We start from the raw sequence: 21,120 nt of genomic DNA, 5'->3' as shown, positions 1-21,120 counted from the left end.
CCTATTCTGAATGGCACAGTTAAGGCAAAAGCTTGCAGGCTGCTGGGATTTCCCTTCTACAACTCCTCACCCCTCTCTCCTGACAGGTGACAAAGCCTAAAGATGGATATCAAAAGGGTGCACACAACTCATCCTCAAAGAGGCAGGCAAAGCTGAACTGTTTTATCTTCAATAAAAACCAAAAGAACTGTGGATGCTATAAATCAGAAACAAAACCAGAGGTTGCTGGAAAAGCTCAGTAGGTCTGGCAGCATCTATGAACAGAAAAAGTGTTTCAGGTCTGGTGACCTTTCCCCTTTTGTTTTTGCTTTATCTTGCAACCTGCTTATGTTTTGTAGGACAAACTGATGAACTAAAGACGTACAAGCTGATACCAATAGCACTGCAGAATAGGGGCTCAACTTGTCACCTGTCCCTGGAGATCTAGTGGTATCATGGGTTGCTCCCATTAAAAGAATGGGCAAACTTCACTGACACAGATGACCAGACCACAGGATAGCAATTCATCAGTTAAAGAACAATCACTGAACATATATTTGGCAGAAATTTTGATCAGAAACTAAAATGATGTGTGTGTTTACTTATATTATGGTTAAGATCATGTTGCAAGTGGTTACATTATTTGCATGAATAGTATTTATTTGGCAGTGCTTCTCAATAAGTCTCACCTTTGAAGATGAAGCGATAGAATAATATCGAGCCTGTAACCGAGGCAACAGCTCACACAGATGGTCGATAGGTGGACGGAGAGACTGCAAATCTTCTAAGATGGCCAGAATGTTCCTCCTGTCTTCCACCACCCACTTGAGGTATTGCGACTGAAACACAACATAGAGACATCCTTACTATAAAAAGATTGACGTGATCACCTCACTTTCACCAATTGGACGCTATTCTATTAAGCAGTTATCAGCATGTGCTCCCCCGTGTCTTGTGGGACAGCAGATTATACCATAGGCACACCACACTGCTCAATAAACGTTCAAAAGGAGTCAGAAAAAAAAACTCTGTGGCCTCTTACAGTCATAGAGCTGTACAGCACAGATCCTTCAATCCAACTCATCCATGCCAACCAGATATCCCAAAATAATCCAGTCCCATTTGCCAGCTTTTGGCCCATATACCCTCTAAACTCTTCCTATTCATATACCCATCCAGATGTCTTTTAAATGTTGTAATTTTACTCAGCTTCCACCACTTCCTCTGGCAGCTCATTCCATACACACACCACCCTCTGCATGAAAATGTTCTTCCTTAGGTCCCTTTTAAATATGTCCCCTCTCACATTAAACCTATGCCCTTCAGTTTTGGCCTCCCCTACCCAGGGAAAAGACTTTGTTTATTTACCCAATCCATGCCCCTCACGATTTTATAAACCTCTATCAGATCATCCTTCAACCTCCTACACTCCAGGGAAAAGAGCCTCAGCCTAGGGCAACACTGTGTGTCAGTGGTTAGGACTACTGCCTCTCAGCACCAGAGTCCCAGGTTCGATTCTAGCCTTGGGCAACAGTCTATGTGGAGTTTGCACATTCTCTCCGGGTCTGTGTGGGTTTCCTCTGGGTGCTCTGGTTTCCTCCCACAATCTAAAGATGCGCAGTCAGATTAATTGGCCATGCTAAATTATCCATAGTGTTAGGTGCATCAGTCAGAGAGAAATGGGTCTGGGTGGGTTACTCTTCAGAGGGTCAGTGTGGACTTGTTGGGCACTGTTTCTACACTGTAGGGAATCTAATGTAATCTATTCAGCCTGTCTCTTTTGCTCAAACCCTCCAACCCCAGCAATATCCTTGTAAATCTTTTCTGAACCCTTTCAAGTTTCACAGCATCCTTCCTATAGCAGGGAGACCAGAATTGAACACAGTATGTTAAAAGTGGCCTATCTAACGTCCTGTACAGCCACAACATGAGCTCCCAACTCCTATACTCAATGCACTTGCTGTGTTGTGCCAGACTGTGAACATGTACGTAATAAAATTCTCCACAATTTACTGACCCTACAGAAAATAATCCCACCAGTAGGTATTGAATATGCATTTATTTAATAAAATTCAGCCTAGTCTCTATGCAAGAGCAAGCCACAAGAGAACAGAAGTGGGATTCTAGTGATGTATGCATGTATGTATGTATGTATGTAACAACTTTAACACCCTAAAACATCAGGAGGCTGGACAGAACCATTAACAGGGAAAAAAAAAGACATGAAGCTACCTCTAAATATAGGTTATCCGAAATTGGCCAAAGGGATAGGTTTCAACAAGATAAAGGGGGAGAGAGGGATGATGAGGCAAAGGAGGTTAGGAGGAAATTACAGATTCTGAGGGCTAGATCGAAGGCAAATTTTTATAGTGCTGATTAAAATGGAAAAGCTCTTGCGAGAGAAGTAATGCACAGGAGAGAAGGCACAAATAAATCACAAAGTAAATAAGGATGGTCAAATAGTGTTGTGCAGGATTTATGTTACAGGGCTCGCAATAAACACTGGTGTCTTTTACCTTTCCTTCAGGGGAGGATGAAGCCATTTTCCGAAGAAATTCTTGCTCTTTGGGATCCGACGCGTACTGGGCCAGTTCATAGAGAACATTAGTGCGTGGAGGATTGGTGATATCTAGATAATGTGACAAAGCTGTTCGGTATGTAGTTGGACAGGGGAATGGGTGCTTCTTATTGGACTCCTCTAGAAGCATACAAACACAATAAAGGGAAATTAATGACACACTGGAAAGTGCACTTGTTCAGCACTTCTATTGTAATGGTAATGAAATAATGATATGCACTTGAAGCACTTGAAAGATAACTGATCTCAAACAAAAAAAAACAAGTCCCACTTGTAGGTAAGTTATTACACTTCCCCAAATTGAGGATAAATTGCGTGCATCTCTTTATTTTATCAAAGCTCACTAACCTACCCTAATCAGCATTAGCCAAGCGCCAGGCTGCACAATGTTTGGTTATATAGTCAAGTATCTAAACAGATTCCCAGAGGAAGACTTTAAGAACCTCTTATAGTGGCTGGAAGCACTGATCTCAGTAATTTTGAATAGATTGATGACAGGGTCGCTTGCCTTGTGAACTCTTGACAGCTTACTTCAAATGGTTTATATTTAAGCACAATTGAGAACAGACCTTTCTCGGGTAATTACAAAATGAAAAATAAAATGTTGGAAACTCAAGGAAATGGGATTCATAAATGCCACTGCCTTTAAAAAGAAATACTCTGCTAATAGCAATGGAGTAAACTTCACAGTAATTCATTTTTAAATTCTCTCATGTTTCCACTGGTGGCACGATTATTAAATTAGTAGCCTCTTAATTAAATTACAACAACATACACAGATCTGAGAATTTGTAAATGACATCAATTGAAGTTAAACAAGTGAGGGGCACAGGTTACTTCAGCAGATCATTATTACCAGCGATCAGCCTGTTTGGACTCATTATGACGCACTGTAACAGTATGGGAGTTAAAGCCAGATCCTTTGGCCCAGAGGCAGGAACACTACCACTGCACCAGAACAGGCCTCACTTCAACACTAACAGACGTTTACCAACAACAGCTGAGGAGATATGATCAGTAATGCTTCATTTTGTGAATAAAAATCTGCCTCAAGCAAAGGCCTTGGATTCTCCTTTAACCATCAGTGGGGGAAAAACTTCAGACTGGAATCACAGCCCCTTCTGCATCGATTGAACACATTCAAAGTAAAGTATGTTGGTATCTAAGTGTTTAACAGCCCATTATTCAACACCAAATATTATTTTGTTTTTCCTACTCACACCCTTTATTGTATGTGGATGTTCATTCATTACTCACCATCAAGATTTTTTAAGGAAAATATTACATCCAGGTCTGCATTTAATATTTTGCCAATCTCACTAACAATTGTCAAATCATTTGTGGGGAACACAGCCACGTGATCTCCACTTTCATACCTGCAACGGAAAAGGGGGAATAAAAGACACCAGATAAGGGTTTTAAACTAGTTGGTCCTGTGCATTACCATCTTTAACTGGCCATAAAAAAAAAAATCAGATCTCTCATGCTCTCACATTCCCATATGGCAAAATTAGCCAAGACACTGCCTTAACTCCTCATTCATCCACTGACATGATCTTCACGGGCAAGCTTCCCTGTGTACAACCGTCTATCCTCTTTTGATTTTCCTCTCCTCAATTGAAGTTTGAGTTCTCAATTACACTGAACAGTTTATAAGTATGTCTGCGATGAGAGAAAACCTATGCAATAAACATGGTGGTGGTGGTGGTGATGGCTGGAGGCTGGAAAACAAAATGGCATCAGTTTATCGTCCGTATGTGTTGAATTCAATGTTGAGTCCTGAAGGCTGTAAAATGCTCAAATGAAATGCTGTCCCAGCTTCCATTAGCACACTGCTGGAATAGCAGGCCTAGGTTACAAACGTTTGCATGACAGCAAGGTGGCAAGTTAAAATAGGAAGTGACTGGAAGGTCAGGTGCATTCTTGCAGAGGGAGGGGGTATTCCACAAAACCTTCACCCAGTCTGCACTGGATGTAGAGGAGAGGGCATGGTGAGCAGCAAATACAGTAGACTAGATTGAAAGTTGTACAAGTATAATGCTGCTTCACCTGGAACAGGAGTTTGGGGCCTTGGACAGAGAGGAGGTAAAGGGACAGGTGTTACAACCTCTGCAATTGCATGGGAAAATGCCTTCACAACATCATGACCCACATATCTGTCACTCCCAACACCATGGAAAAGACAAGGAAGTTGTTCTATTATAAACTCCTTAATCCAGTTTGACTGCTACTTAATAGATTCTCGTTACACTTGATAACACTCAAATACAGAGGAAACTCGATTATCCGAAAATCGGATTATCCAAAAGGAGATCTCGAGGTCCTGATGGAAACAGTACAAAGATGGGTTTCCAACAGTGATCGCGTCATTTGTTTATAGTGATTGAACAGGCACGGTCTCCAAATGACTGACTACTCGCCCTCTCTCTCTCCCCCCACACTTTCCCTGGAGTGCTACATAGGAGTGTACCTTAAACCCCCCTACCTTTCCCAGATAATCTGACCAACATTGTCCTGTACAGGGCAAAGATTGAACCTGTGCTATTTGGAGACTTACCCCACAAGGGAAATTGCAGACTTGTTGGTGTCTAGTCCAGCTGCCTGGAGAGGGGGCAGTGTTGCACGGGGATTTGGGTGGTGGGGGGGAGGCGGAAGGAGAAAGAAACGATGCTGCATGGGCAGGTGTGGTGTCGCACAGGAGCAGGGGGGTGGGGTTGCACGGGGAGTGGGGTCAGTGTTAGGGGCAGGGGCAGGGTCAGTGTTGGACAGGGACCCACGCGCTGCGTGCTGCTGCAGTCTCCTGAACGGGGAGCAGACTTTAAAAACTCAGAGTCCTAGAGGAAAGGCATTTAGTCAATTAACCGAATAATCGATTATCCGAACGAAATAGTGCCCGCCCATCAAGTTCGGATAATCGAGGTTCCCCTGTATACTGTTGATAATTCCAAAATTTTAAACATAACTGTTCAAAACTTTCCAATTAATTTATGTAAGACCATAAGACTTGAAAGTCAAAGTGGGCCACTTGGCTTATCTCAGCTGATCCGATAATCCACAATTCCACTTTCCTGCTTTCTTCCTATAACCTTGGATTCCTTGACTAATTAAAATGTCTATCTCAGCCTTGAATGACCCTCTATAGTAAAAAGAAAATTCAGATTCACTGATGTGAAGAAATTAGTTCTGATCTGTGTACTCTCCAAGTCATTAATTCAGTTTAGGTTAAATATGCTTGAGGTCATGTTCCTCGAGGTGTTCTTTGTGGTTACTTTGGAAAAACAATATTTCAGAATATTCATCAGCCTATGCTCATCCTCTATTTAAAGTCCAGATCTTTTTCCTTAAATACTCCTCTCTACCTTATGACTGAAATACAAAACAGATTATTCCCCACTACGTATGAGATTGATTAATATTTAACTATTTGAAGAAACCAGCGTCCCATTAAAAACAAACCCAAAGTCCTTAATTCTTTACCTAATCTTTGAACCGGTGATGTCCAGCTCAAGATGCATTAGGTGCCGTTCTCCTCCTTTGTTCAGTTTCCGGTTCACTGTCACAGATGCCAAAAATGGATTCTTTGCATCGTAAGGCCTGAATTGGAAACAACATTAGGCTTGACCATCAGAGTGGTGCTCATATCGAACAAAGGTAGCACTGCTCAATACTGGTGTCGGAGGGCAACAAAATTGAAGGGCAGGGGAGATGGATTTTGGAAGCCAATTCATTTTACTCGGTCAGGAATAAGTTCACCACACACTCACCTAATCTTCCAATACTCCAAAACCCTTTAAAGTTCAATATCTCAAATTCCAGCCCACATTTCCTGATATTTTTTCTTTTTAAAGAGGATAGATTGGAGCTGGAAAAAGCACAGCAGGTCAAGCAGCTTCAGAGAAGAAGGGAAATTGACGTTTCAGGTGGGAATCTTCTGTGACCATTCCAAACTTGGTAATATATCCCTTACTATGGATCTTGGGATTATACATCACAGAAGGAAACGAGTACTTTGAAAGAATTGACCAATTTGTGCCAGAAATTAGCAATGATCCCACTAATTTTTACTTTTTTACTGGGATAATTCCTCTGAGAATTATCTTGTCCATGGGCAACTCACAACTTAAAAGTTACTGAAATTTCAGGATGTTTTGACTGGACTGTTCTTACCTGCCCCCCATCATGCAGCCCATTCTCCTGTTTCCCACACCCCTATTCTGCTATAGGCAGAGTGTCTCACAATCATGGTTTCTTGTCCATTCAGTAAACAACCCTGTCTCTATCCACCTTCGTATACAATGGTTGGTATTAACAGGTTAGGCATGTGGGACAGGAATTACTCAGATTTTCCTGGCACATCATGTGACATTAAGGTGGCGTGCCATGATTAGCTTGGATGTGATTAGGTCAATAAAGTTGCCATTAAATAGTTCTGAAAATTGCCTGGTGAACGGTTAATCATGACTTAAATAAGAGTGGCCCTTGCATTCCCACAGAATGCATCAATCAGGTCCATTAATTTTGTGAAAAGGATATTGCAATGTATGTTCATTTTAAAATGTAATGTTCTGAAGTAGGCCAGGCCATGGTGAACTGACCTTGGTACCCCTTCATTCAGAAATGCTGCAGCAACTATTTAATGAAATGAGTAGAGATCAATTCACCAGTCTGCACAGTAGCCCTAAACAGGATGCGTTAGATGTTCTATGAAGACAAACAGCATTGTTGCATTGAAAACAAGGGAAATTAACTGCTTTGTAAATTAAACATACCATAGGCCTAAGTGTTATAAGGCATGGGTAGAATTACATAGAATTTTCTGAACAGAACAGGTTATTCATGCCAACTGACCATAATCTCAACTCAGCCTGATCTCAGGGCAAAAGTGAGGAGTCTAGATTGGAGTGGTGCTGGAAAAGCACAGCAGGTCAGGCAGCTTTCCAAGGAGCAGGAAAATAGATGTTTTGGGCAAAAGCCCTTCATCAGGAACGTCAATTTTCCTGCTCCTCGGATGCTGCCTGATCTGCTGTGCTTTTCCAGCACCACTCCAATCTAGACTCAGCCTGATCTCAGTCTAATCTATTCCTCCCATCATGCCCTGTATCATTCTATTTCTTTGGCCCTCATGTGTTCATTACACCATTACCAAAGTCATAGAATCACAGAATCCCTACAGTGTGGAAACAGGCCTTTCAGCCCAACAAGTCCACACCGACCCTCTGAAGAATAACCCACCCAGACCCATTCCCCTACCCTGTTGCTCTACATTTACCCCTGACTAATCTACACATCCCTGAACACCATGGCCAATTCACCTAACCTGCACAGTTTGGATTGTGCATGGAAACCAGAGCACCCAGGGGAAACCCACGCAGACACAGGGAGAATGTGCAAATCGAACCTGGGTCCCTGGCGCTGTGAGGCAGCAGTACTAACCACTGTGCTGCCCCACAGCATCATTGCTTTCTCCTGAAGCAACACACAACAGTGAGTTCTTTCATTTTACTTTTGTATAGTGTGCAGAGATTGGAGAATTGAAGGGTGCAAAGACATCACGGAGAAAGGAAAGGACAAGGTCACGGAGTAACTTTAACAGAAGAATGAAAATTTAGAATTAAGACATTACTGCACCCAGGCTATGGGCAAATGTTGTTAAGCAAATTTTCATAAAAAAAGCTTATATTTATTCTGTGAAAATAAAAGGTTGATTACAATATTAGGCAAAGATCATCAAACAAAATTAGAAACAGAGCAGAAGTTTTTTGTTCTCAAAACTGACAGGGCAAGAACATTTCTAATTAGACTTTAATCTAACTTACTATCTTGGAACAATATGTTTTGAGTTGAGCAGAGGTGGTGAAAATTAGCGCACTCCAAAAAGGGTGCAGAAATTCAGTACTTCCCCTTCCAACTCTGCTGTTGAGGATTCTAAGATCCTTGAGCTAATTTTTCACCAGTTTTGGACAGTTCAGAAGCAATCAAATAGCAAACTATCCGTGCCTGGAAGAATCTGTAACAACTTGTTAAAGTCCCATCCTGTTGTTGACTGTTCTATGATTTTACCAAGCAAGGAAAAAGTTCAGTAACTTTATTGAAGTATTTTGCAGGTGGTTGTGGGGAAAAGTTTTAGCTTGCAACTGTTTCCTGAGAAGTACCGTTTATCTTGGAAGTAGGACACAAGGAAGTAAGTTGTTACACAAACACAATCAGTTACGCAGCTGTTTGGCAGGTTTCCAAGTGGTGGGTTAACTTAATAATTTCACAAAAAGGAATTACAATACTCTTTCCAGAAAGATGAAAGCACATTTGAGGATCCTTATCTTCACAAAATGATTATAGCATTGACTATGTTGCAAAATTTAGACACGAGATGACTGCATTTCTGTGCCAAATAAGCTAGCCAGTTTCAATAAATGGGTCAGATAATAGATAACAAGTGGAAGAAGTGCACTGACAGGAGAATACAAAGCTCCTTCAATTTATAGCACTGAAATTAAGATTACTGCTTGTTAGATTATTCAGACAGAGTCAGCAGGTTACGACAATACAAACAATGACAATTCAAAGACGACTGTAAAAATTCACTTACGGTTTCTGACTTTCATAAGCTTTCAGACGTCCCATTTCTCCAGTGTAGACTTTATTCATGTTAATGTCGTTATGCACCACCAGCTCATATTGACGGATGCTGCAAAGCAGTAGATGCAACATTACCTTTAAAGTGCATCAACAAAGCACGAACAACCCCTATACTTGACAAGATAAACTAGTCTTGGTTATCAAAATCATTTAGATAGCAACTTCAAGCCTCCACAGCAGAAAGTTCAGTGACAATCTGTGACCAAAAGCAACCAATGGCTTTTTGGATATTTTTTATTATACGTTGCAGATATTCCTCCCAACCCCTTTGTTAACATTGATTGAACTACATTGTTCATGCAGTATATGTAAATGAAATATCAGAAATTGGTTAAATCCATGGTATTATAGCAATTCCATGCATACCACTGGTCAAAATTATGTAAAGCTCTAATGCATAACACTGAAGTAAGCTGACTTTTGAGATTAACGAGTTGCAAGTGTAAGACTCTTGGCCCCCGACGACTAGGATCAGTTCCGTTCTATTGTCCATTGTCCAGCTCTTTTTACAGTGAGACACAGATCAAAGAATTTACCCAGGATCTATAAAATGACCTTTGTTGTTTAAACGTGGCACTGACCTGGAATCGTCACCGGTGGCTTCAACTCCAAAATACTCACACACTGCTGGCCAGAATTGCTCACGCCACATGATGAAATCCTCCTCCAAGCTGACAGGTAGAAAAAGATCTCTGATTAATTATACTGCAAACTCATTTCAGTGTTCAGGATTATAATTTAGGAATGATACAAAATGAGATGACAGGGTATAGTGTGAATAAATGCCACACTTCATATTTTGCCACATATCTAGCAGCGAGAGTCACTGTCCAATCACATCACCGTATGAACACCATGCCATCGAAATTGAACTGGCTGCTGCTCTGTAATGGTCTCCTTCCTACTGCCAGGGCAATACCTGGCCTGTGGACAGAAGATACATTTGTCAGGGAGGTAGTCACACTGCAAATAGGTGAGGAATGGGCGACTGCCTGACAAATCCAGGGAATCAGGCAGGTAAATTCTGAAGTCTCTGGAGCGCCGTTGGAGAACTGGTTTGCCATTTTAGATACTGTTCAGGACAGTAGCTTCTCAGCGTAGTGCAGTTAACACTAAACCCGTGACACCCCTTTCTGAAAAAGGATGGTAAAGCAAAGAGAAAGAAAGAGGTATGCTGAGAAAAGACTGGCAGGAAACAAAGGGAATCCCATCGTCTTCTACAAGCACATTAAACAGGAAGTAAAGAGCAGTAAAAGGAGCGGTCTGGTTACAATTTCATATCAATCTTTACCAAGAAAGCAGATGTCACCCAGATCCAGGTGGAAGAAAAGGAAACTCAGTCAGAAGAGTTCAAAATTGACAAGGAAGTAATAGAGCATAGAACAGTATGGCACAGAACAGGCCCTTCAGCCCACGATGTTGTGCCGACCACTGACCCTCATGTATACACCCTCAAATTTCTGTGACCATATGCATGTCCAGGAGTCTCTTAAATGTCCCCAATGACCCTGCCTCCACAACTGCTGCTGGCAACGCATTCCATGCTCTCACAACTCTCTGTGTAAAGAACCCGCCTCTGACATTCCCTCTATACTTTCCTCCAACCAGCTTAAAACTATGAGCCCTTGTGTTAGTCATTTCTGCCCTGGGAAATAGTCTCTAGCTATCGACTCTACCTATGCCTCTCATTATCTTGTATACCTCAATTAGGTCCCCTCTCCTTCTCCTTTTCTCCAATGAAAAAAGTCCGAGCTCAGTCAACCTCTCCAGTCCAGGCAGCATCCTGGTAATGCAGCAAAAAGGAAGGATAACTTAGGACATCTTATGACTTCCAATATCTCTAACGTTAAGAAAGTTAGCATTAAGGCACTTTACCCGAATGCTCATAGCATTCATAACAAAGCAGATGAACTAATGGCACAGATTATCGTGAATGATTATGATGTGGTAGGCATCACAGAGACGTGGTTACAGGGGGGGTCAGGACTGGCAGTTAAACATCCAAGGATTTTCAACTTATCGAAAAGACAAGGAGGTGGGCAGAGGGGGCGGGGTTGCCTTGTTAGTTAAGAACAAAATTAAATCTGTGGCATTGAATGACATAGCGTCGGATGATGTGGAGTCTGTGTGGGTGGAATTGAGGAACCACAAAGGCAAAAAAACCATAGTGGGATTTATGTACAGACCTCCTAACAGTGGTCAGGACCAGGGACGCAACATGTACCGGGAAATACAGAAGGCATGTCAGAAAGGCAAGGTCGCGGTGATCATGGGGACTTCAGTATGCAGGTGGACTAGGTAAATAATGTTGCCAGTGGATCCAAAGAAAGGGAATTCATGGAATGCTTACAGGATGGCTTTTTGGAACAGCTTGTCATGGAGCCCACAAGGGAGCAGGCTATTCTGGACCTAGTGTTATGTAATGAACCAGACTTTATAAAAAATCTTAAAGTAAGGGAACACTTAGGAAGCAATGATCATAATTATAGTAGAGTTCAGTCTGCAGTTTGAAAGAGAGAAGGCAAAATTGGATGTAATGGTGTTACAGTTAAATAAAAGGTAATTATGAGGGCATGAGAGAGGAACTGACAAAAATCGACTGGAAGCAGAGCCTCGCGGGGAAGACAGTACAGCAAAAATGGCAGGTGTTTGCGGGTATAATTGAGGACACCACTGTACAGAGGTTCATCCCCAAGAAAAGAAAGATTATCCGGGGAGGGATAAGACAGCCATGGCTGATAAAAGTAGTCAGGAAATGTATTAAAGAAAAAGAGAGATCCTATAAAGTGGCCAAGAGCACAGGGAAATCAGAAGATTGGGAAGGCTACAAAAACAAACAGAGGATAACAAAGAGAGAAATAAGGAAGGAGAGGATCAAATATGAAGGTAGGCTAGCCAGTAATATTAGAAATGAGAGTAAAAGTTTCTTTCAATACATAAGAAACAAACGACAGGCAAAAATAGACATTGGGCCACTTCAAACTGATGCTGGAAGCCTAGTGATGGGAGATAAGGAAATAGCAGGAGAACTTAACAAGTACTTTGCATCAGTCTTCACAGTGGAGGACATGAGTAATATCCCAACAATTAAAGGGAGTCAGGGGCTGAGTGGAGTATGGTTGTCATTACAAAAGAGAAAGTGCTAGAAAAGCTTAAAGGTCTTAAAATTGATAAATCTCCTGGCCCCGATGGGCTACATTCTAGGGTTCTGAGGGAGGTGGCTGAGGAAATAGCTGAGGCGTTGGTTGAGATCTTTCAAAAGTCACTGGAGTCAGGGAAAGTCCCGGATGATTGGAAGATCGCTGTTGTAACCCCCTTGTTCAAGAAAGGATCAAGACAAAAGATGGAAAATTATAGGCCAATTAGCCTAACCTCGGTTGTTGGTAAAATTCTAGAATCCATCATTAAGGATGAGGTTTCTAAATTCTTGGAAGAGCAAGGTCGGATTAGAACAAGTCAACATGGATTTAGCAAGGGGAGGTCGTGCCTGACAAACCTGTTGGAATTCTTTGAAGAGGTGACAAGTAGGTTAGACCAGGGAAACCCAGTGGATGTGGTCGATCTAGACTTCCAAAAGGCCTTTGATAAGTTACCACACGGGAGGCTGCTGAGCAAGGTGAGGGAACATGGTGTTCGAGGTGAACTACTGGTATGGATTGAGGATTGGCTGTCTAACAGAAGGCAGAGAGTTGGGATAAAAGGCTCTTTTTCGGAATGGCAGCTGGTGACAAGCAGTGTCCCGCAGGGTTCAGTGTTGGGGCTGCAGCTGTTCACGTTATATATTAAATGATCTGGATGAAGAGACTGGGGGCATTCTAGCGAAGTTTGCCGATGATACAAAATTAGTGGACAGGCAGGTAGTACTACTGAAGTGGGGAGGCTGCAGAAGGATCTAGACAGTTTGGGAGAGTGGTCCAGGAAATGGCGGATGGAATTCAATGTGAGCAAATGCGAGGTCTTGCACTTTGGAAAAAAGAATACAAGCACAGACTACTTTCTAAACGGTGAGAAAATTCGTAAAGCCAGAGTACAAAGGGATCTGGGAGTGCTAGTTGAGGATTCTCTAAAGGTAAACATGCAGGTTGAGTCCGTGATTAATAAAGCGAATGCAATGTTGTCATTTATCTCAAGAGGGTTGGAATATAAAAGCACCGTTGTGCTACTGAGACTTTATAAAGCTCTGGTTAGGCACTATTTGGAGTACTGTGTCCAGTTTTGGTCCCCACACCTCAGGAGGGACATACTGGCACTGGAACGTGTCCAGTGGAGATTCACACGGATGATCCCTGGAATGGTAGGTCTAACATACGAGGAACTGCTGAGGATCCTGGGATTGTATTCATTGGAGTTTAGAAGATTAAGGGGAGATCTAATAGAAACTTACAAGATAAGACATGGCTTGGAGAGGGTGGACGCTAGGAAATTGTTTCCGTTAGGCGAAGAGACTAGGATCTGTGGACACAGCCTTAGAATTAGAGGAGGTAAATTCAGAACAGAAATGCGGAGACATTTCTTCAGCCAGAGTGTGGTGGGCCTGTGGAATTCATTGCCGCAGAGTGCAGTGGAGGCCGGGATGCTAAATGTCTTCAAGGCAGAGATTGATAAATTCTTGATATCATAAGGAATTAAGGGCTGCGGGGAGAATGCGGGTAAGTGGAGTTGAAATGCCCATCAGCCATGATTGAATGGCGGAGTGTACTCGATGGGCCGAATGGCCTTACTTCCACTCCTATGTCTTATGGTCTTAATCCAACCTTATGTTGGATAAGCTGTTGGCACACAGAATTGACAAGACAGCAAGACTAATTAAGATGCATGAAAGGCTACTGAAGGAAGGGAGAGTAGAAATTATAAAGGCTCTGGCCACCATCTTCCCTGGACTTCCCTAGACAGTGCTAGAAGACTGACACATTGCAAACTTTACACCCTTCTTCAAAAACAAGAGAAGGTCCTAAGCAATTACAAAGCTGTCATATTAACATCAGAAACTTCTCGAATCAAATCATTTGGATTAATTTTAATAATCATGTGGACAAATGTGGGAGAGCCAGCCTGGCTTTAAGGGAAGAATCACGTTTATCTGACTTCTTGGAACCGTTCTTTCAAACATTACTCCTTTAGCCAAGTGGATACTTCCTTAATTTTCTTATCTCTATGCCAATTTGCACCTGGCTCAGTTTATAATGCAGAGATTATAGCCTTTGACGTCCTGTTTTTAAAACTTTGCTCCTAATTCTCAATATTCCCCAAACAGGAACTCTTGCCAAAGTTGTTGGTACCAACATGGACCACAACAACTGGATTTGCCACTGGCCCCTCCCTTCCCAGTATCATTTCAAGCCAGTTAGCAATGTTCCTCACCTTGGCACCAAATAGTCAAGGCACCATGCAGGACTTTCAATAATACTTACAAAGGATGCTATCTTTACGCCTAATTACAGAATCCCCTCCCACTTCTTTTTGCTCCCTCTGCTTCGCCTGGACTCCTGTACCATGGCGCAGTGGTCAGTTTGCCCAACCTCCCTACAGTCCTTTTCCTCATCCACACAGGGAAGCAAGCAACTCAAACCCATTGGACAAGATCAAGAGCTGAGGCTCCTCCAATGCTAAATTCAGAATCCAGCCACCTGCCTCACATCCTCCTGTCCCTAATCACTGGCCAAATTTGAAGTATTTAACCTACAGGGTACGACTGCCTCCTGAAACAGGTAACTCTCCAGTGCACCAAGATGTGCCGCACTATTCATAGCTCAGGTCAGCAAATACAATAAGTCACTCATTACAAGAAACGTTTACAGCAAATCGCCCATGCCTATGTGGAGACAGCATGTCAAAACCAAAAATCATAATCTCATGCCATTCACACACTCATCGTTAAAATGATGCGAGGCAAATTGTATAATCACAGCAGGCTCTCCAGCTGGTTAAAGGTCATCACAGGCTCAGCTGGCATAGGATAATTAATTTTCATCACTGTACGACTATCAAGGAGTTTAATCTTCCTTATTTAGGTTAGCACAGGTTGTCATTTTCCAAGAACCTGTCTAAAAATAATGAAAGTTGACCGCATCAATTTAGTTAAAAATTGAATAAAATGCTCTAAGTGGTCAGCAGGTTTCGCAGCACCTCCCGAGAGAGAAACACCGTTAATTCATCAGATAGATGACAGCTTCGATGAAAGGTCTTTGAACTGAAATGTCAACTTTGCTCTTTGCTTCACAGAAGCGGTCAGACCTGGCAGTATTTACAACACTTTTTTTTAAATTGCAGTTTTCCAACATTCACAATATTTGGTTCTTATATTAGTTGGAAATTGTCATGTGTCATAACAATATTTATTTAAAATTCATTTTAAATACATTATTAAATAAAATGGGGTGTGATAGGAAAGAAGAAAAATGCCTGGCAATAACTTGCTTTGTTGTGTCTGTATACCGTAAACCACTGCAGAGGAACAATACCTTCAAGCATACAAGCGACCTTTACTTACAATTAATTTAGAGATGTAACTGTTTGCTCAAAAGAACACTTAACTGGTCTGCCTCATTAAATCACTCAGTTCTCTTGTACCTCATGAATGGTATCAGCATTGAACTGTGCCAGTTCACATCTTAGCAATTAGTCTGACCGCAGCATTTGTGACTAGTTCATGAAAGTCACGTGTAACTGTGAAAGCCTTCCACTAGCAGCATCTGGGCCTCAAATGAAACAAACTTAACAATCCCAGTCACTGAACACATCACATTTTAAAGTATAAAGCTTGATTTAAAAGAAAACAATTAGTTTTTTTTTAAACCATTGTTGTAGCATTCAAACACAAAGCAATTAAAAATATTAACCTGGAGTAGACAAGCAACTCTATTTTCAACTGGGATAGAAGAAAACACCAGTTAAACTTTGCATCACAGTTCGGAAACCCTAAAGGCCATAACACTCTACTAAAAAGAGCTTGCCAAAATAAAAAAAAACGGACATTTTCATAAACTTTTGACTAACAAAAGCACTCACTTGCCGTCATCATCGCCCAGGCCCAGTTCAAAGATCCTTTCTGCTCCCAGCTGTTCCAGTCTCTTGTTTACGTACTTGCCCATCGCATTAAAGTGCTCATAAGTTTTATTTCCAAGTCCAAAGACCTAGAAGAAAACAAATTTTAAACTCTTTAACAATCAGATATTGGACCGATTGTTACCTTTCGTTTGGGAAACATGAGTTCAGTGAAATGTCCTTACAGTTTGTAGAAGTGTTTATGAGGACCAAACCCCACAAACCAGACTTTTCATATTTCTGAATCAAAGTGCAGTATAATGTTTCAATAATCCTGAGGGTCTACATACTAAATGACAATGTATACTTAAAAATTCAGACCACAGCAGTTTGGGTATCCAAGTTCAATTCGCAATTATGTGTGAAGATTGATTTTCCTATCCTTCGTCTGCCTTTCCTCAAATGTAGCAGATTACAATCAATGGAATTTATTAATTGCTTTGACCACCACCCTCTCATCAAAGATTGCTTGAAGCACCATACCCATCTTTCACTCTTTTGCAGCTGACCCAGATGTAAGTGGAGAAGACCACAGTCCGGCTGAGAAGAGTCTCATCCCTAACTTCATTAGCATATTGAATTCAGGCTCCGACAGCACAATCAACAGTTGGCAGTTCAGAAAACATTCCTTATGGGTCAGAAAAAGCAGTCAGTGGAAAGGACTGTTAGTTCCATGGGATAAATGACTTTTACATTACTTTGTGGAGAATGATGAATGATCCTTAAAGATACATTCAGTCTGTCAATGGGGAGTTTCGCCCTTACCCAGCACAATTGCATATCAGTGGGGGAAAGCTCCCTGTACCTTATCTAAACACGAGCTTAGTCCATTCTAATTGTCAGGGAGAGTTTCCAAGGGGCCAGGCAGAAACTTATTGGCCCTTGCTTTCCTAACCAGCTAGGCAGGAAACAGAATTAAAACTCCAGATCCTGCTGGCAAATTCAAAAGCTTTTACAAGTCCTCAGACTTGCTGGAATTCACCCTCACTCCGCTACACCACCTTCTCTGGGAATTGGGACTCTGCTGCAGTAATCCCCATCTTGGAGAGTATTAAGCTTCAATGGAAAACTGGAATTGCTATATAGAGATAGATAAAGACCTACCTGATTCATTTTCTATCACCCTGGAAGCCATGTTGCATCAATGATAAACACTGGCAAGAGATGCTGGTTACTCATTGCAATGAATCTTCACAACAGACCCAAACATTGTGAGGAAAACACCACTAATTGAGTGCTTTAGGAACCTGAGGTGCTAAATCACGTGTTTATTTAAATTCATTTTGCAGGATGTGGGCATTGCTGGTTGGATTAGCATTTATTGCCCATCCCTAGCTGCCCTTGAGGTGGTGGTGGAGTTTGTTTTTGAATCGCTGCAGTCCATGTGCTGTATGTAGAGCCACATGCTGTTAGGGGAGGAATTCCAGGGCATTAGACCTAGTGATATATTTGTGGTATATTTGTAGGAGTGGTGATATATTTGTAAGTCAGGATGGTGAGTGCCTTGGAGGAAAACTTGCTGGTGGTAGTGTCCCCACATATCTGCTGCCCTTGTCCTTCTGGATAGAAGTTGTCATGGGTTTGGAAGGTGCAATCAAAGGTTCCTTGGTGAATTTCTGCAATGCATCTTGTAAATGACACACAGTGCTGCGACTGAGCATCTATGGTGGAGAGAGTGGGCGTTTCTGAAATAGGTTCTGTATTGAAATCCCAGAGTAGGGGCTGGAACCCACCAATTCTTAGGCAAGAGAGTTACCATTGAACCACAGTTGCAGTGTCCTCTTCCCAAGTATGCTATGTCTGCCACATATCGTGCCTCAAAACATGAGAGAAGTGTTGGTGCAGTAGTAAATGTCAAGGAACTGATAACCCAGAATCTCACACCAATGTTCTGTGGACAGAAGTTCAAATCCCATGACAAACTGAATTTTAAATTCAATAAAATTTGGAATTAAAAGATGGCCTCATGGCAACATACAATGATTGCCAATTGTTGTAAAAACTCATCTGGTTCACTAATGCCCTTCAGGGAAGAAATTCTGCAGGGCGTCTGGAGTCACATATAGACCAAAATTGGTAAGGCCAGCAATGTGATTGATTCTTAACTGCCTGGAAGGCAATAAACGCTGGTCTATCCAGCGACACCCTCATCCATACATGAATTTTTTTTAAAAAAGCAGAAATTCCAAGCTGCTTTTGGGACATCAATCTATTGAAGTTTGTCTACAGAACTCTCGAGAAACTAAACCACACTAAGTAATCTAATCTAATCTGATCTAAAACATGAGCAAATGTTTTTTAAACTATGATTCACAATGCATGATTTTGCAAGTTAATTTCTACATTTGCAACATATATGTTACAGATTACTTTTTATTAACAAGAAAGAAACATTTCAAAATAAAGTTACATTCACCCCCTGACGTGAATATACTACAAATTGCATTTCATTAACTACACAGATTGTACAATTCACCAGTCTTAATGTTGCTCTGAAATTATCTACACATTAGTTTTGGTTTTACAAGAAGTCACGAACCTTTGTCCATTTTTCTCTAGTACTTACTGCATATTTCACACCAGCTAGATCTAGATCAGTCTCTTGCATCCAGTCATAGAAATCTTGTGCGTTGTCAGTGGGATCGCCTTCGCCATATGTAGCCATGCAGAAAATTGCTAGTGAGTTCTCTACTTCTGTAAGTCGATTTAGTTCAGACTGAAAGGAGAAAATAGAAAATTGCACAGAAGTCGATCAAAAGTCAAATGCAATAATCCCAAAATGCTTAATAGCCAATGGATCATGCTTGAAGTATATTCACTATCAACACGTTGTTAAGCAATAGTCAATATCCATTAAGGTCTGACATACAGTAAATAAATGGGGCTAGACATAGGTTTTTGGTAGAACTGATAGATGGCAAAATTGCTTCCAAAGACATCAGATTAAATTTTCTTTTCTAGCACACCATGGGATATTTTATGTTCAGGCAAGCACAGAGTCAAGTTTGTGCTCCTGGCAAATGCCTATCCCCTCAGTCTTCATTTCTAGAACAAATTACCTGACTATTGTATTGCTATTTGAGCAATTTTGCTAGGTGCAAATTTCTTACATTACAACAGTAACTTCAGAAAGTATTTCAAGAGTGGTCAATCTGAAGTTGCAAAGTCTCTAAATTAAAGCAAGGCCTTTCTTTTGTCAAAGGTGACACCTCTGACAACATAGCGTGCCCTCACCCCCTACACCATAAACTATCAGTCTAGAGTGTGTACTTTAAATCCTAGAGGGTGCTTTCTCTGCGCATTGATGAGCAATTGCATTATCTTGCTTTTCGTGTGAATGATTAAGCAAGTTAAACAGTAGAATAAAGTTAAAATTTAATATACACTTCAGGTTCAAAAATGTAATGTTCGCTCCTACATCCCAATGTAGGCTACTATACCAAGCACTGTATTTACAATTTCCAGAGGTCACCTGGAAAATTTTGAGATAGTTTAAGGTGCAGAATTTGTAAATGAGAGTCTTGGGGAAAGGGAGAGTTTATACCTGTTGACCGAAGGTGGCACTGCTGGGACTGAAAAGCAGTCAGCACTGGGAGGTGGAACATCTCAGGCACAGGTCAGAAGGCTTGATCACATAACCAATTTCCAAAGCCCATCAACACTGCATCATGGCTGCCATGGCAATGGGTCCCATTTTTCAAAAACAGTGTTGAGTGTGTACAAATGAGAGTTCCATTAGATTGTTAAGAGTTTAATTTCTTTTCATTTCCATATGGCTCCTGACCGTTGCCCATTGTGGATACACGGGAAATGGTGACAATGATGGCAGAAGGGTATGAGAAGGCAGTGGTGTGGGTGGGAAACATGGGCTAACATGGAGGGGGCAGTAAAATTCCGTTCCTATGGAGGTCTGAGAAGGATGAGGCTACAAAGGCCCTAAGTTTTCAAAACAACAAACTGGATGATGTTTTCACTAGTCCTGCCTCAGCGCTCTCCTGCAGCCCCTTCTGCTCAGCTTCTAGAATTAGCTTCCATCCCGATATCTCCCTGGAGTGAAAATGGACTGTAGTGGGGCTCAGTAAACCGAGGTAGGTCTGCTGGTCAGGAAATTTCTTAATTCAAGCTACCCATGTTGGTGGTGAAAATATTATCCTCTTTTCACCAGAGACTCTTCCTAACAATCCTCCATTGATCAAACTTTTGCACATCACTCAGAACTCTTCCTTTAAGATAGAGTTTTTTTTTTAAGAGGAGAATTTCGAATACTTTTTATTAATAGTTAAAAGGCTGTTCACTCGTTCAAGGTTTTATTGTATGAATGTTCTACTGCCATCTGATAATGGTGCAATTTTGCCCTCCAGGATATGCCTTCACTAAACTGACACTGTTGCTTCCCTGTCAGCCACACTTAACATAGCCGATTCCTAATTATGAATTCAGCATCTGTCCCATCATATTATAGGGAAATTACCAGCACTCTGGGACAATTCTAAATACTTCATTGCAAAATTAAAAGTGAACAGTCATCATTCCCTGTTTCCTAGAATAGGGTCAGACATATGATCATTTATTAGTGTAGCCACACCAGAAATTTGTTTTTGCTGCAATTAATATCATTGCATTAGCAGTAATATGCACACAGCTTCTGAAAGTCACTAAACTTTGATCTCAAGAGAAGTCACAAAGCTGAATACACTAGTCTACTATTTCTGGTACACGGTGGTCAACAAGTCTTGCTTCATGTAATTGAGTATCTCATTTCAACAGAACCATTTTTAACACACACAGGTAAGACAATTCTGTGAAGATTTGTTCTCTGTACGTGAAACAGTTCCTTCTTTAATAATAATTGATTAACAAAATTGTGCTTTATTGCTAGTTTA

At 41.3% G+C, this 21,120-nt stretch overlaps 1 protein-coding gene across 5 annotated transcripts in view; it reads right to left on the bottom strand.

Annotated features, from left to right (window-relative positions):
* The window catches only part of LOC140491339 (NADPH--cytochrome P450 reductase-like), a 143,171-nt gene that overhangs the window by 10,994 nt on the left and 111,057 nt on the right, over positions 1-21,120 (bottom strand). For all 5 annotated transcript variants that reach the window (XM_072589374.1, XM_072589376.1, XM_072589375.1 and 2 more), the window contains 8 exons: positions 18,804-18,953; positions 16,202-16,326; positions 9,775-9,864; positions 9,144-9,242; positions 6,035-6,151; positions 3,815-3,933; positions 2,496-2,677; positions 669-818 (listed from right to left, as the gene is read on the bottom strand). In XM_072589374.1, coding sequence (XP_072445475.1) covers positions 669-818; positions 2,496-2,677; positions 3,815-3,933; positions 6,035-6,151; positions 9,144-9,242; positions 9,775-9,864; positions 16,202-16,326; positions 18,804-18,953 — 1,032 coding nt within the window. The remainder of the gene's footprint in view (positions 1-668; positions 819-2,495; positions 2,678-3,814; positions 3,934-6,034; positions 6,152-9,143; positions 9,243-9,774; positions 9,865-16,201; positions 16,327-18,803; positions 18,954-21,120) is intronic.

Source organism: Chiloscyllium punctatum, chromosome 19 (genome assembly GCF_047496795.1).
Source record: "Chiloscyllium punctatum isolate Juve2018m chromosome 19, sChiPun1.3, whole genome shotgun sequence".
Classification (NCBI taxonomy): Eukaryota; Metazoa; Chordata; class Chondrichthyes; order Orectolobiformes; family Hemiscylliidae; genus Chiloscyllium; species Chiloscyllium punctatum.
Note: the sequence above shows the minus strand (reverse complement) of the source record. Positions and strands in the feature narration are given on the sequence as shown.